The 15,382-nt window shown below is 46.4% G+C and overlaps 3 protein-coding genes and 4 non-coding genes across 8 annotated transcripts; all 7 read left to right on the top strand.

Annotated features, from left to right (window-relative positions):
• The first annotated feature begins 672 nt into the window (after nucleotides 1-672).
• On the top strand, nucleotides 673-4,660 carry LOC125529324. 2 transcript variants are annotated; one of them, XM_048693748.1, is made up of 10 exons: nucleotides 673-971; nucleotides 1,073-1,219; nucleotides 2,265-2,360; nucleotides 2,506-2,570; nucleotides 2,683-2,752; nucleotides 3,372-3,467; nucleotides 3,580-3,644; nucleotides 3,754-3,823; nucleotides 3,929-4,189; nucleotides 4,286-4,660. In XM_048693748.1, exons 1-9 carry the CDS (start codon nucleotides 688-690, stop codon nucleotides 4,092-4,094), a joined length of 1,059 nt encoding a protein of 352 aa, XP_048549705.1. In that variant the 5' UTR covers nucleotides 673-687; the 3' UTR covers nucleotides 4,095-4,189; nucleotides 4,286-4,660. The 2 variants fall into 2 exon arrangements, with proteins under 2 accessions (XP_048549705.1, XP_048549697.1); XM_048693740.1 differs by having other exon boundaries at nucleotides 3,929-4,194.
• Nucleotides 4,661-5,399: 739 nt separating this feature from the next.
• Nucleotides 5,400-8,643, top strand: LOC125529339. The gene is made up of 7 exons (XM_048693755.1): nucleotides 5,400-5,632; nucleotides 6,736-6,884; nucleotides 7,030-7,092; nucleotides 7,230-7,277; nucleotides 7,373-7,432; nucleotides 8,135-8,192; nucleotides 8,285-8,643. The coding sequence occupies exons 2-7, from the start codon at nucleotides 6,762-6,764 to the stop codon at nucleotides 8,374-8,376; spliced, it is 444 nt and encodes a 147-aa protein (XP_048549712.1). The 5' UTR covers nucleotides 5,400-5,632; nucleotides 6,736-6,761; the 3' UTR covers nucleotides 8,377-8,643.
• Nucleotides 8,644-9,190: 547 nt separating this feature from the next.
• LOC125529312 (eukaryotic translation initiation factor 3 subunit D-like) lies at nucleotides 9,191-11,336 on the top strand. The gene has a single exon (XM_048693730.1). The coding sequence runs from the start codon at nucleotides 9,332-9,334 to the stop codon at nucleotides 11,096-11,098; it is 1,767 nt and encodes a 588-aa protein (XP_048549687.1). The 5' UTR covers nucleotides 9,191-9,331; the 3' UTR covers nucleotides 11,099-11,336.
• A 182-nt stretch (nucleotides 11,337-11,518) lies between these two features.
• LOC125533404 lies at nucleotides 11,519-11,666 on the top strand. The gene has a single exon (XR_007294281.1). It is a non-coding gene; the product is annotated as a small nucleolar RNA snoR135 (small nucleolar RNA).
• A 348-nt stretch (nucleotides 11,667-12,014) lies between these two features.
• On the top strand, nucleotides 12,015-12,159 carry LOC125533403. Its single transcript, XR_007294280.1, has one exon. It is a non-coding gene; the product is annotated as a small nucleolar RNA snoR135 (small nucleolar RNA).
• Nucleotides 12,160-12,335: 176 nt separating this feature from the next.
• Nucleotides 12,336-12,427, top strand: LOC125533264. Its single transcript, XR_007294195.1, has one exon. It is a non-coding gene; the product is annotated as a small nucleolar RNA SNORD96 family (small nucleolar RNA).
• A 116-nt stretch (nucleotides 12,428-12,543) lies between these two features.
• Nucleotides 12,544-12,625, top strand: LOC125533402. Its single transcript, XR_007294279.1, has one exon. It is a non-coding gene; the product is annotated as a small nucleolar RNA snoR118 (small nucleolar RNA).
• Nucleotides 12,626-15,382: the final 2,757 nt, after the last annotated feature.

The following is a 15,382-nucleotide window of genomic DNA, read 5'->3' as shown; positions in this document are numbered from 1 at the left end:
CGGCGCCTTCGAGCCTAGGCGAGAAGAATGTGGGCTTCTTCGGCGTTGGAAGACAGGTTGCGGGGTCCCAATCCCATGATCCGGCTGCTCGCAGTGCTTGCAGGCCTTGGGCTGATCCCGGAGGTTACTCTGCTTTCATGCTCTTGGTGTCGATGTGCAGCAGGCTTCGACATCACTCGCAGATCTTTCATGTCTCTTCCTTTGTGTGCAGTAGTGTGCGTTGCGTTGTAATCTGCTCAGTCAGCTTCTTTGTATCTTTCGGTCGCTCTTACTTGATGGCCTTGTGTAATCCTGGCCGGTTGATGACTTTATTAATTCAAAGTCGGGCTTATCTCAAGTCTTCGTTCTAAAAAAAAGTACACATCTACTTACTACAGGATTACTACTACTAGCACTTATCGTGGACGCGTCCCCTCGTCCTGTCCTGTGACCGTCACCGCGAAACGAAATCTGCCCCCCGCCCCCGGCCCGTCTGCGTCCGTCCGTGCCGCTGCCGACCACCTCCCCTGGCGGTGCGTTCACCGGCAGGCATGCAGCGCAGGAGCCGAGGCCCAAGCCGTGGACGCGGTCGCCGCACGGCAAGTCGGCACCCGCCCCCACGCCCGCCAAGCCAGCGTGAGGCCCGCGTCCACCGAGGCCCCGCCACGTGGCCGCCCGCCCACACCGCGAGCTCATCTGATCTGATTGATGTGCCCCCTCACGCACGCGCTCCCTCCGCTCGCCCACCCCTCATCACTCCAGTACACAGTGCTACGGTTCGACAGACTTCCAGAGACGGACACCATCATCCACCGGCGAGGCTTCCACCTCCGACGAACCCGCCCCGCCCGCTCGGGGCCCGACACCATGTCCATCTCGCTGCGCCTCGCCATCCCCACCGCGGCGCCCTGCCCCGTGCCGCCGCGGACGGCCCGGCCCGCCGGGAATGCGGCCTGCTCCCCCGCCCCCGCCGCGCGGACGGCCGCGCTCAGGTGAGGGCTTCGCGCCCACCCGCTCCCCTTCCGTCCGTGTGATTCGCTTACCCACCGCGCCGGCGGCTGATCTCTCTCTCTCTCTGTGTGTGTTTATGCAGGGGATGCGTCTCGCTGCCGATGAAGCCGCAGCCCCTGGGAGCGGGCGCGGCGCGGCCGTGCCGGAGCCGGGGGAGCGCCATCGTGTGCAACGCGTCGGCCTACCTCAGCCCGCCCACGACGCAGTGGGTCTCCGTCGCGGCCGCCGCGTGAGTGCCTCGTCCCCATCTCCTCGTCGCTACCCAGCCATAAAGTACCTTTCTCCGGCGCGATTTGCTCGTGCAGAAACGCATGAGCCTTTCCGTGCTCCGAATCTGTTCGTGCTTTTGCCCGCGAGGCGGCGAGTTACACGCGCGGGTGTTGGTTTTCTGCTGATGCTGGTGGGTGGGTGGTAACTGCTGCCGGATTGTGAGATGCGCGATCCCTGTCACACGGATTCCGCAATCTGTTGATGGTTACTCGTTCAGAGCCCACGGGACATTACAACAACTGTTGCACAGAGTTGGTTTCGTGATCAAAACGCATCGTGTGATTTCACAGCTCTAGGAGACAGGAGCAACATTAACACACTTTACAAGAACTAATGATGCCAGATTTTCAGTCTGTTTACACCTGAACATAACACCGTGTGTTTAATAAACTAGACACATAGTTTACTTGCAGCACCATACGGTGTGACGACGAAGGATGCCAGATTTCCAGTCTGCTTGCACTTTGTATCACAGGGGAATGCATAGTTTTTCGTATTAAAAGTTTGAATGCCGTATTACTCGAATGCAGAAATTGACCCAAGGTATCAATTCCAGTCACGGTAACACCATCAGTCTGTTCAACATGACTTACAGGGGTTTCGGTCCGGTTGGTGACTTGCTGAGCTTGCCGCAGAACTGTAGTATATCTACTTTATGCTTCCGATGTATCGCAAGTACTAGCGCGTATTCATGTTGCGACGGTAACTGTCAACGCCGAGGTGGTAATCTTGCTTCAGAACTTGGATGAGTTACTGGGGCTGTTCTGGCCATGACTCCAAATTGTAATTGTTTTCTTGAGGACGGGCAATCTTGTATGACTGAAAGTGATACATTCTTCGAAAACTCGGCTCCTACTATTCACCTTGTAGAATTTTTATTCTGCAGCATATTTGGTTTTGCCATAAAATGATTGGATTATTCTGAAGAAGTACACAGTGTAACCTTCCACCCCCTTAACGATTATTATTTGAGCATTTATTTATTACTCTTTTGCCTCTTGCAGAGTGCTATTGCTTGCTAAAGGCACTGGCATACACAAATCTTTCCTCGTGCCATTGTTTGTTCTGCAAGCACCTACCGCCGTAATCTCATGGATCAAGTAAGATTCTGCCATTTGGCCCAAAGAATTATCTGATGATACCTTTTCCCCTTTCCTTGCTATAGCTACTGGATGTTTATTCTTTTTGAGGCAAGAACACTTACTTTTGGCCTACTTATCCTGTGGTGTCTATTCCTAATTTTAGGAGTGAATATGGGCTGTGGACTGCTTTTCTTGCGCTTGTGGTGCGTTTGTTCTTACCCTTTCCAGGTAGAGTGACTAACAAGGAAGATCCATACGTCCTGATTAAAATCGAGTATGATATTTGATGAGACATGGAACAGATATATGTTACTTATGCATGTGCGTCTGTCTATTGCAGGTGAGCTAGAGCTTCCACTGTCAACAATGCTGGCTGTCAGCGTTGCTCCTTACCAGGTGATGAATGTGAGGTATGAAACATTCTTGCCATTTGGAAAGACATTAGCCGTACTGTTTGCCTACTGCTGCATATGTTAGGTTCTTAGCTTTTCAGTTTATGTCCTGGTTGCTACTTTTTCCTCATTCTCTCCGGTCCTACTTCCTATCTACAGGGGAACTCAAGGTGGCGCGATAGTGTCGTTGGCACTAGCCGCGTACCTCGCCTTTCAGCACTTCACCAGGACCGGAGGAATAGGAAAAGCCTTCGATCAGGGATCGATAGTTGCAACCATGGCAATCATCTGTATCGCAGTTATCAATGTGATCCTGCTGTTCTGAGTTGCCAAGAGCCTCTTCAGAGTGCAGATATAAATAAAAAAGAAACCTTGTAGCGCATCATCCTGTCAGACTTTGTAGCTTGTTTTATCATAATAAGAATGACCTCTGAGTTGTGACATGACTGATGGTATATATCTCCATGTGCGGTATTGTTTGCGCAGTAGTTGTGTCTTGTGTGATACAGTGTTAGTGTTCAGTTATTCCTAATGGCCAGTTTCTCTCCTCCTTTGTCGATCCTCTTGCTCATCTTGGCATCAAAACTTTGGTATCAACGGAGCGCAGCAGTTTATTTGTTACTCTTGCTTTTTGCAGCGTGCTATTGGTTGCTAAAGAGACAGGCATACACAAATCTTGGCTCATGCCATGGTTTGCACAGCAAGCACCTAGCAGTGTAATCCCATGGATCAAGTAAGACACTGCTATTTGGTGGAAAGAGCTATCTGATACATTTCCCGTTTGTTTGACATAAGAATACTCTCTTTTGGCCTGCTTATACTATGGTATCAATTCCTAATGTTAGGAGAGAATATGGGCTGTGGACAGCTTTTCTTGCGATTTTGGTGCGCTTGTTCTTACCCACTCCAGGTAGAGTGACAAGGAGGGTTCAAACATCAGGCTAACATTGATTGGATAATCGGTAAAACATACAAACTGGGGTATGTTACTTACGGCGCATGCTTTATGCCTATGGCAGGTGAGCTGGAGCTTCCACTCTCAACAATGTGGCTTATCATCATTGCTCCTTACCAGGTGATGAGTCTGAGGTATGAAACATTCTCCCTATTTTGGCTATACTGTGCTGCTGCTACTGTATCATTTAGGGTATTGGTTTTTGCTCATTCGCTCCGATTCCTACCTCCCGTGCACAGGGGAACTCAAGCTGGCAGGATACTATCTTTGACGGTAGCCGTGTATCTCGCCTTTCAGTACTTCACCAGGAACAGAGGGTTGGATAGAGCCTTCCGTCCGGGATCGATAGTCGCGACCCTCGCCGTCATCTGCATCACAGTTACCAACGTGATCCTGCTGTTCTGAGTTGCAAAGAGTTCACCCCTTGTTGTAGGCCTGACTGTCGAGGGGAAGAGGAGGAGCTACCCCAGAGTGCAATCTACTGATATATGTATCTTCATGTACGGTATGCTTTGCACAGTGGTTGTGTGTTAGTGTTCAGTTATCCCTGATCCCCTTTGTTGATCCTCATGTTTGTCTTTGGCTCTTTGCACCAGAACTTTGGTATCAACAGATCTCAGCACTTCAGCAGATTGTTCGCACGTGATGGAGTCGTGCAGATAGGGATGGGCTTTGATTTTAGATTTTGTCTGGTCCATAACAATTTCACAGCCATCTCTTATATTTTGACAGACAATTTTTGTCGACTCGGGGCACAATCAAACTCAAAGGAGTGACAAAAAAGAGCAGGAAAAGAATATTTGGAATTGACGAGCCCCTTGACATAAGAATGTACTCCCTATTTGGCATACGATTTTCTCCTAAGCCAAAATTTTCAAAGGTTTCATTGTTTGACCAAGTTTATGGGAAAAATATTTAACATTTATAAATATACCACATGTATATCCTATGAGAATGCATTTCTTGATGTATTTGATGATATTGATTCTGTGTTGTTGATGCTGTCATTTTTCCTATAATTTTGGTCAGACTTTAAAGTGTTTGACCTGAGTTAAAAATGCATATGCGTTTGCAAAACAAAAAGGAGAGAGTAATTAAAATGCATATGCCTTTACAAACCAAAAAGGAGAGTGTAATATAAATAAATATATTGTTAGTGGAAGATAGAGTTATTCAATTTTTGTTGTTGTTGTGGGGAGCTATTCAGACTCTGGTAAAGCATCATAGACCGTGGGTGATGATTGATGGTGGACGCTACTTGAAAATCCAGTTCCTCATCATATCGGCGAAATCTTGAATTCAGCATATTTTATGTTCTATGGTATGAGTCGTAGTTCGACGAAAAGGTACCAAAACAAAGAGATGACGGAGCTCGATAAAATCCATCATCTTAAATTTGAAATTTCCAAATCCCGGAAAAAGAGAATCTACCCACGTGTTCCTCAAATATGCGGTGACGTCTTTTGAATCGACCCAGTCAAAAATGACCGTCGTTTTGCGCTTCATCGGGCCCAAAAAGTGACCAAATTCAGAAAAGAAAAAAAAGAAAGTTCCCTGAAAGAGTTCTTTTGAAGTACTTCCTCCGTTGCAAATTACTCGTCGTGGTTTTAGTTCGAAGGGAGCAGTATTTTTTTTTGCAGAATGCCCCCTTTCACATTTTCCTCTTTTTTCATTCCACCCGTGGCACAAGGAAAAAAAAAGTGGAATCAGATTCAGTTACCACTCATAGACCGCGGCTCGCCTCCCCTCCGCTCCACCGTCCCTTGCATTTCTTCGCCGATTCCTCCTCGTCGCCCTCCCCTCCCCTGGCGACCTACCATCGCCGCCCCGCCACCGCCGTGCCGCCGGCGGCCTCGCTCCAGACCCCTCCCTCCCCCCGCCTCCCACGCGTATCCGTCGCCTCCTCCGCCTCCCGCATCGCCGCGACCCCGTCCGATCCCGAGGTACGAGCTCCAGCGATTCGCCAGACCCTCGCCGCCGCCCACGAATCTCGGGCGCGCCGCCTAGATCCGCCCCCGCTAGGCCTCAGACGAGCGGCGGTAGCTCTAGCTGCGTGCCTCGCCTTCTTCCAGCGCCTCGTCGGGAACGGGCGGAATTTTGGGGCACCATAAATTCCCTTGACCGGCGGTATTTCAGTAGAGTTTCGGCCCAGAGCTTGATTGATTCGTCACGTATATGCTTGTAGAGCTTGTCCGACGGAGTAGCTCATATGTTGGCCGGAGAGAGGGAGATCATTCGTGTATGCAGTATCTCTGTTTCCTGCACTGGGTTGTGTGGCAGGTCATATATCAGACGCAAATGATTGCAGATCTTGTCATGGCATCATTTAGCGCTCTTGAAATGTTGATTTCCGATGCATAGAGAGGTTAAATCGGTCGGTGCTGTACTTTTTCACTTGTCGGCTTCAAGTACTTCTATTGAAGTCCTGGGGTATACTTATGTACTCCTACATTTGTTGGGCTCAGGCTGACTGCCTTCATGCAGTCCTGTCAAGGACAATAAGCCTTGTTCAAAATGCTGCCATTGCCACTTCTGCAGTTATTGCTTGCCCCACTCGCCGTACCTGACCGAGCAACAACCTTGGTTCAAGATGGCATACCGGTGTTAGGTTCGACGCTAGGACTTAGAAATGCTTCTACAAGACCTGTTAAACAACTGGACCAGTATTAGTTGGCGTCTGGTTCTCTTCTCCAAAATAGAGATACCCAGGATGGGTTACACAATTTTATTTACCTCTTCATTTTTTCCGAAGTAAATTTTGTGTATGTCTTATTACATTTACTTCCCAGTACTTATTTATGTAAGCATCTTCTTTGTACTGCTACATTATGGTTGAAATTTTGTGTATGTCTTAGTACATTGACTTCCCAGTACTTATTTATGTAAGCATCTTCTTTGTACTGCTACATTATGGTTGAAATGTCAATATATTTCCTAGAATACGTTTCATATTTATTCCCAATTTGTGTATGCCCTTGTACTTTATGGCTGCTAATTTTTATGGCATTGGGATAAATTATCTGATAAGAAATCTATCTCCTTGTAGCTTGTTTGAGCATCCGTTCGTACAATATGTCGGAGAAGCCATCTGATGAGACGACCGGTCAGGTGAGGCCTGAAGGAGATGTTTCTGATGTGAAAGTGGAAACTGCCGACCAGAATAAAGGAAATGAGATGCCATCAGCACAGCAGGAGGTATCATCTTTTGTTAACGATTGTAATGCTTAACCTTGTGTGCTTGCATGTTTCCATCTGTACGATTTTACTAATTTACTTTCTACTGTAAAACTGTCAAAAATATATTCCATAAGCACAATCCGACTTTACTGAGTATTTGCAGGAAGCAGTAATCAAGAAAAAGTATGGAGGAGTACTGCCCAAAAAGTCACCACTCATATCCAAGGTATCATTGCCTTAAATATATTACTACCTATTAGATGTATATATACACTTTATGTCATCTATGTATAAAGCAGTCAGGGAAGTTTGATCAATTTTAGCTCCATATCCATTAGTTTCACCCGTGTTAAAATGTATCAGGACCATGAGCGAGCTTACTTTGATTCTGCTGATTGGGCTCTGGGAAAGGTATTGTACTGTTCTTTTCGAAAGCTAAATGGATTTTGAGGAAGCAATGCAACTCCTACGTGATCTTGCTCACCTGATCGTTTGGTTTCCTGCAGCAAGGAGGACATCCTCAAAAGCCTAAAGGCCCGCTTGAAGCACTTCGACCGAAATTACAGGTGCTAAAACTGACACTCATTGTTTGCAAGAATGTGCTTACCTTGTATTATACCACTGTTGATACTGTATCTGTTTGACATTATCTGCTAGCTCTTTCATTAGTGTATTTGCTGGTCTTTCTATGTTAACCCAATAGATACATATCCATTTTTTGTTCTAGTATTTAAAATGAACTCAGTTCAAGGTTCCTGCCCCCTAGTTCTGTTACTCCCTCCGTTCCTAAATATAAGTCTTTTTAGAGATTCCACTACAAACTACATATGGATGTATATAGACATATTTTAGAGTGTAGATTCACTCATTTTGCTCCGTATGTAGTCCATAGTGGAATCTCTAAAAAGACTTATATTTAGGAATGGGGGGAGTAGTAATTCTTTGCTTGTGGAGCTGATTTTTGCTATCAGACGTGCTACACTACTACTGTTGATACTTTCTCCGTTTGGCACCAGCTGCTAGCTGTTCCATTTGCGCATTTGGGGGTCTTTCTAGCAATCCAATAGATCACATATCCAGTTTTTTGGCCCAGTATTTAAACTGGATTCAGTGTCAATTACATGTTTTGTTACCTCATTCTTGTTAATAAGTCTTTGCTTGTGGAGCTGATATCCTTTTGCTGTCAGATGTGGTAATAATTATGAAATTAACTTGCATGCTACACTGAATTTATTTGGTCGCTTACATCTTCCTCGATCTTCCTGCAGCCTACCCAGCAGCAAGCCCGTTCACGACGATTCCTTCATGCATCTACTGACAGCGACGGTACTTCATATTTACAAGATAGCAAGCAAGCAATCCAGTACATTTATCTTGCCATCCTCACAAGCATCGCTTTGCCATCTTTGCCATTGCAGAGGGTGCCAACTCGCCTACGGAGGCTACAACCCTGAACCAGGAGTTCACCGAGGAGGCCAAGGCAGCCGAGAACAAGGAATCCACCGAGTAGCTCCCATGTCCTTTTTTGAACGGAACTCTGCCATTTGCTATGCCCATGCCGTCTCGTTGCTCTAGTAATAAGAACTGTGGGCGCCCTGTAACCGCTCGCTGAATTTTGAACTGAAGTGTCGCAGACATGCCGTTATCCACCGCGCTATGCCATTCCATGGCTGTTGATGCCTGTAACAGTTCGGTATGGGATCGGGAACATTATGATGTCGCACCGAGTGTCGTCCGGGTCGGACAGAATAAAAGCATGAGCCTGAAACTTATACTAGTACTGTGTTGAATGTCGAACCGGCTGCTGCCTGCTGTCTGAACTCCCCCGCTGTAAGGCTTACCGTTTGAATTCTGTGGAATTTCATGAAGGAATCGTGCAATTCTGTTTGGTGTGTTGGTGCATGGTGTCTTGGAACCCTAGCGGTTTAGCTTGAAATCGCCGAATTCCAAACGTGTTCATGACATGATTTCTAAACACGGTCCGAACTTATGACAAGATTACTGAAGAACGTTTACCTCAAATCTGTTTTTTTTTCTGTTTGGTTTGAAAAGAACATAGCCCAACGTTGAGAGATTTGTTTCTTTTTTTATTAATAAAAAGCAGAGATCTGATAGATTATTAAAAAAAACTGAGATCTGAGAGAAGAATATTGAGTCGAGAGATATCTGATCGATGATATTTTTTCATGTGTAGAAATATTCCACTTATTTAACGGGCCGGGATCGGACGCTGACACGTGAGTCCAAGGAGCACACGCTGACCTGTGGGCCATAGGCCCGCTAGAGGCCCTTGGAAGTATCAGAAAATAAATATTCGCTTACCCAAACCCTAAAGCCCCCTCGTCCCGTCCTCCTCCATCGCGTCGCACCCAACCCTAACCCATCCCATCCGCACCGCCGCCGCCACCGGATCCATCCGCACCGCCGCCGCCACCGGATCCATCCGCACCGCCGCCGCCGCGACCATGGGCTTCGACGTGGGCGTCGTCCCCTTCAACCCCGACGGCTGGGGCCCTCCCGACGCGCCGGGCGCGGCGCCGCTGCTGGGCGGGGCCGTCGCCACGGCCTCCATCCCCTTCGCGCCCTTCTCCCGCTCCGACAAGCTGGGCCGCATCGCCGACTGGACGCGCAACCCGGGGCACCCGGGTGCGCACGGCCACCACGCGGCCGCCGCCTCCCGCGACTCGGTCTTCGACTTCTCCTCGGCCGACGACTCGCTCGCCGCCGCCGCCGAGGACTCGTCCTTCAGCCTCGTGGACGCCAAGCCGCCGCCCAAGCACCCGCGCTTCGGCCCCAAGTGGCGCTTCAACCAGCGCCCCCAGCTCCCCCAGCGCCGCGACGAGGAGGTCGAGGCCAAGCGCCGCGAGGCCGAGAAGGAGCGCGCCCGCCGCGAGCGCCACTACCAGAACCACCGCTCCCACCACCACCAGGGCTTCCGCGGCAACCAGCAGAACACCGCCAAGCCCTCGGTCGACATCCAGCCCGACTGGACCATCCTCGAGCAGATCCCCTTCGCCAACTTCACCAAGCTCTCCTTCGCCGTCAACGACCAGCCCGAGGACCTCCTCGTCTGCGGCGCCGTCGACTCGTACGACCGCACCTACGACCGCGTCAACCCCAAGACCGCCCGCCGCCTCGAGCGCTTCAAGAACCGCCAGTTCTTCAAGATCACCACCACCGACGACCCCATCATCCGCCGCCTCGCCGAGGAGGACAAGGCCACCGTCTTCGCCACCGACGCCATCCTCGCCGCCCTCATGTGCACGCCCCGCAGCATCCTCTCGTGGGACATTGTCGTGCAGCGCGTCGGCAACAAGCTCTTCTTCGACAAGCGCGAGGGCTCCCAGCTCGATCTGCTCACTGTCAACGAGACTGCCCAGGAGCAGCTCCCTGAGAACAAGGATGACATCAATTCCGCGCCGGCTCTTGCTGTCGAGGCCACCTACATCAACCAGAACTTCTCGCAGCAGGTGCTGGTACGTGATGGCGAGAAGGTTACCTTTGATGAGCCTAACCCATTTGCCTCTGAGAATGAGGAGGCGGCGCCTGTTTGCTACCGTTATCGCCGCTGGAAGCTGGACGATGATATTAGCATCATTGCTCGCTGTGAAGTGCATGCTGCTGGTGTTGATCCAACTGGTGCTCGCCAGTTCCTCACGCTTAATGCACTCAATGAGTTTGATCCTAAGATTACTGGTGTTGACTGGAAGCAAAAGCTTGAGTCCCAGCGTGGAGCTGTGCTTGCTACAGAGCTCAAGAACAATGCCAACAAGCTCGCTCGCTGGACTGCCCAGGCTTTACTTTCTGGCGCTGACATGATGAAGCTGGGTTATGTGTCACGTGTGCACCCCCGCGACCACTTCAACCACTCCATACTCACTGTGATGGGCTACAAGCCAAGGGATTTTGCTACCCAGATCAACCTCAACACTGCAAACATGTGGGGAATTGTCAAGTCGATTGTGGACATATGCATGAAGTTTGAAGAGGGCAAGTATGTGCTTGTGAAGGATCCTGCAAAGCCACAGATGAGGATCTATCAGGTTCCTAATGATGCGTTTGAGAACGATTATGTTGAAGAGCCACTTCCAGAGGAGGAGCAGATTCGTCCGGCTACAGATGATGTCGATGCTACTGCACAGGAGATGGATGCTGCTGCCGAGGCAGAGGCTAATAAAGCAACTACTCAGGGTGGTGATGGTGAGAAGAGTGCAGATGCGGCTGCTGCTTGAAGGGTATAATGGGCCATCTTGCTTTATCTAGATAATGTGTCTTTTCTGTTTTATGATCTGTTTTTGTGGATTAAAGAGTTGAACTGCCTTGTCTTGATACAGTGGTCTTATTTTGGTCCATGAGAAAACTTGTTACTCTTAAATTTCGTTCTTAGATGTGCTATAAGCTTAGCACCTACTGTTTTGGATTAATGATAATGACTATGCTGGTAGTTGAATATTGATTCTATGTGGTTGATCTGCTGTGTATGTTTTAGCCATTGTGTATGCACATCTGTTTTTTAAGCATTGCCACCAAATGCATCATGAAAACCTTGTGGCACTTAGTAACTTAAGATTACCCTGAGTTGTCTTGCAATTTCCATGCTCTGTGGCAATGGCTAAGCTTGTTACTGTTTGTTCGTCTTTGTTGCAATTGTATATGGGTTGATAGTGCTTTTAAACCTGTATCGGCTTAAACACTTTCTATGTACTGCTGATAGTTTTCCATCCTATACCAATTGGGGGAAAGTGAACAGCTTGTTTAAGCCTTTATATGCTTTCTTCAACAATCACTTTCCTCCCATCTAATCTGACACTTGTGTGTATTTTTGCGCCATTGTTGTATGTTTCATGACAGCATAAGAATACGCTTGCCTTTTCTGTTCTTCATATGGGATGAATGCTTCTGAATCTATCTGCATTGCATACGAATTTGTTTCACTTTTTTCTCCCTTGTTGCCTTTGCCGGCTAAGCCTGTATCGGTTAAATGCCTTTTGCTGTGTATTTCTTGCTGAAAATAGGCTGTTGTGTTGAGCTTGATAATCTCTTTTGCCAACAATCATTTTCCTCTCATTATCCTTCATATGGGATGAGTGCTTCTGAATCTATCTGCTTTGCATACGAAGTGGTTTCACTTTTGTCTCCCTTGTTGCCTTAGCAGGATAAGTGTGTATCGGTTAAATGCCTTCTGATGTGCATTTGTTACTGAAAGTGTTTCCTGCTATATTAATTTGAGGAAAGTGGGCAGTTGTGTTGAGCTTGATAATCTCTTTCGCCAACAATCATTTTCCTCTCATTTCGAATGCATCTCATTGTTATTTTTATGCCTTTGGTATCTGCAAGCTTTTCTTTTGATGAAAATTTAGGAAACTATATGATGCCTGGAAGCTTATTCTCTGCGTGCAGGACTAGCATATTTTGCGTTAGTTCATATTTGATCTATGCTGAAATTTTAGAGGCATATTTGTTCATGCTTGGCTAGTGATGAAAAACCTATTAATCATACCATCTTTCGGGACTGATCGGTTGCTATGCTTCCATGCTGTCTTTCTGCAATTCTGAAGCCAAATTGAACAGCTTTTGAGTGTCTAGTTGAAGTGTCTTGCATATTTTAATGTGTTAATTTTTTGGACAGCGCGTGATCCAAATTTATTTTTTTGAGTGCTACAGATTCCATCCCAACTCAGATATGCACTGGGCTCCGAGCAGCAAACATTGCTGTGTTCTGATGGAGATGCATTTGCCTAGATAGCATTGTCTGACCGCTCACCATTGTTGCACTTCATAACCATTTGTTCATTTATTAAAGCATGGTCTTATCAGGTCTGCATTGTACCAAGGCTTGGGTTCTTTGTACCATTGTCTTGCTTGCCAGATTTGGTTGTAGTTAAACTACCAAGGAAGGAAATCTGGTCGGCCTGCCCATGTTAATGGGCAACCCGCTTACCAACCTTCCTACATGTCTTATCACCATTTTTTTCATGAGATCCTGTGAACTCGTAGCGGAGGCCGGAGGGTGATCATCAGTGCTACCTTAATGTCTTCTATGCAATTCTCAAGTTCTGGACATTGTGGTTTGTTGTAGCTGAGACTACCTCATTCCAGCGTATAAGGCATGCTTGCTTTCACTAGAAACTGCAGGATTGTTGTCTGGAGCATGCTGCAATTCTGTGTGCTTGTTTGTCAACTTGTCTTTTGTCCATTCTTCTTGTGGGATTTTGCATCGGGTTATAGGAAGGTAACGATTGATATTTTGTCTGATGTGTTCTTGTGTAAGTGTTTTGGTTTGTTAGTGGCCAAGGATTAAACTAAATTATAGACAAGCATATGTCTGAATTTTCTTCATGTGGAGCGATCTAATCTTCTCTATGAGGCCAATAATCTTGGTTGTTTCTTCATATGCAGTTTTTATCTGATGCGTTTGTCTCCGTGAATCTTTGTTTGGTATTTCTGTCATGGCGAAGTATCAGTGAACATGTCTTTTCAATGAAGGCCAAGAATCGAAGGTGGAATCCCTGAGAATCCACTTAAACGTGATTAACAAATAACCCGCTATTATCATAACGATTAGCCAAAATCGTTTGAGGATTGCCTTACCCAACTCCACCTAACTCTCCCACGTCCATGGGCTGCTGCCGCCTGGAACGCCACGGCGGCTCTGAGACTTCTCGCGGTGGCGAAACCTGAGGCACGGTGACCACAACTGACGGAGTCACGGGCGCGCACCACGTCAGCGTCCGAACAGGCAGCATAACCGATGATGGTGTTTTGAGTCTAAGTGATTGATTGATCTCATTGATGGTTACAGGATGCCATTTATATGGTCTGGAGGGATATGACGGTTCGGACAAGATATCGGTTCCAGACCAGATGCGTCTGTGCGGGAGGCAACTGCACGACGGTTGGGCAAGGGGAGATTTCCCCTAATTACATTTGTAATTAATCTTAATACTTCTCCTAATCTACGCTTGACCATGTAGAATTGTCTCACGATCTTCTAGGTAGGGCTATGATCTTAAAAGATTCTTCTCCAAAAAGTTCTTCATGAAAACTTGATGAGAACTTGGAACATAAACTCACAAAGAGATAGCATAATATGATGTCATAAAATAAGGATATCTCAAGAAAGGACTCCTAATCACCGCTTGTCATAAGAATCCATCATCTTGATTAAGTCCCCTCTAAAAACCCCGTGGGAAAAATATGAGTAGTGTAGGATATGTTGCTAAAACTCCTTCAAACCCAATGGAAAAGAAGAAGAAAAGGATGCAAGATATAATGGTTATTGTCTCTTTTAACTCAATACGAGAAAACTCATAGAGTTTAGAGGACAATAATATGCCGCATATACTTTTCTAAAAAAAACCTATGGGGAAAAGAGAAAGTAGGGCACATGATCTTGTGTTGATATTACCTCATTAAAAAACTTTATGAGAACATGTATAATAAAGTCATGAAGGGAAAAAGAGTATAATATGATGTATTGAACAGGAACAATTCAGGAAGATACTCTCCTTGATTCTTGCAAATTTCGAAGCCGTCACACACCAATTCCAAGAACATATATCTGGAATGTAGAAGTTGGTAGATACTTCGTGAACAAATCAGTCATATGGTTGACTTGCAAGATATGCAATATAGCGATATTGCTTATTATGTAACCTGTTTGCATCCGGATAACACAAGAAACATTATATCGTTGAGATAATGGTTGGTGGATGTAGCCATGAGGTCTGTTTCAAAGACTCTTCATGAGGGGCTATCACACCTAGTAGGAACACTAAGCTTGACTACGATCTGCCATATTAGGGATCTGATCAATGTATCCAATGATATCGGTGTTCACATTTCTGTGAAACTGGAAAACCAGGACAAGATGTTTGATGACTTGGAGATATCGAAAGATATTCTTGAGTACCAACCAATTGTGTTTGTTGGATCCAATGGCATTATGGAACGTTTAGTCCCAATATCTCATTTCCATCATCTCTTGGTCTAAATAGATCTTTCTCTTACGTCTAGAGAATGAACTACCATGAGAGTTATGGATGGATAAGATTTGTCCATAATGAGTTTCTCCAATATAATATGGATATAGACAACATGGTGTACCATAATGTCTGAATGAAGATGGTCAAGTTGTAGTAACGAGCGGTGTTTTGGTTTACCCAAATCCTTCATTTTAAACTCCGTCATTTAGATGATTACATGTGTTTTCATTGTAGACACACACACATGGATAATCATCATTGTAGGAGTAAGCCTTGTGCATAAGGAACTCACTACGTCGGTTGTACCATATGTACCGACAACAATAAATCGTATGGTGACTTACTGATTTTACACAATGCATGTTGCATTTTGTATTTCGATTCAGAATTGAGATTCCATTGGGAATCAATCATATATGTCTGAATCTAGTGATCCACATGGATATGCAATCACTACATCTATCAACTGCAAAGATAGATGATTTTGTGCTGCCAATGATATAAGTTATCAAAAAAAGATTCCATCTCTGG

This window comes from Triticum urartu, chromosome 1 (genome assembly GCF_003073215.2).
Source record: "Triticum urartu cultivar G1812 chromosome 1, Tu2.1, whole genome shotgun sequence".
Lineage (NCBI taxonomy): Eukaryota > Viridiplantae > Streptophyta > Magnoliopsida > Poales > Poaceae > Triticum > Triticum urartu.
Note: the sequence above shows the minus strand (reverse complement) of the source record. Positions and strands in the feature narration are given on the sequence as shown.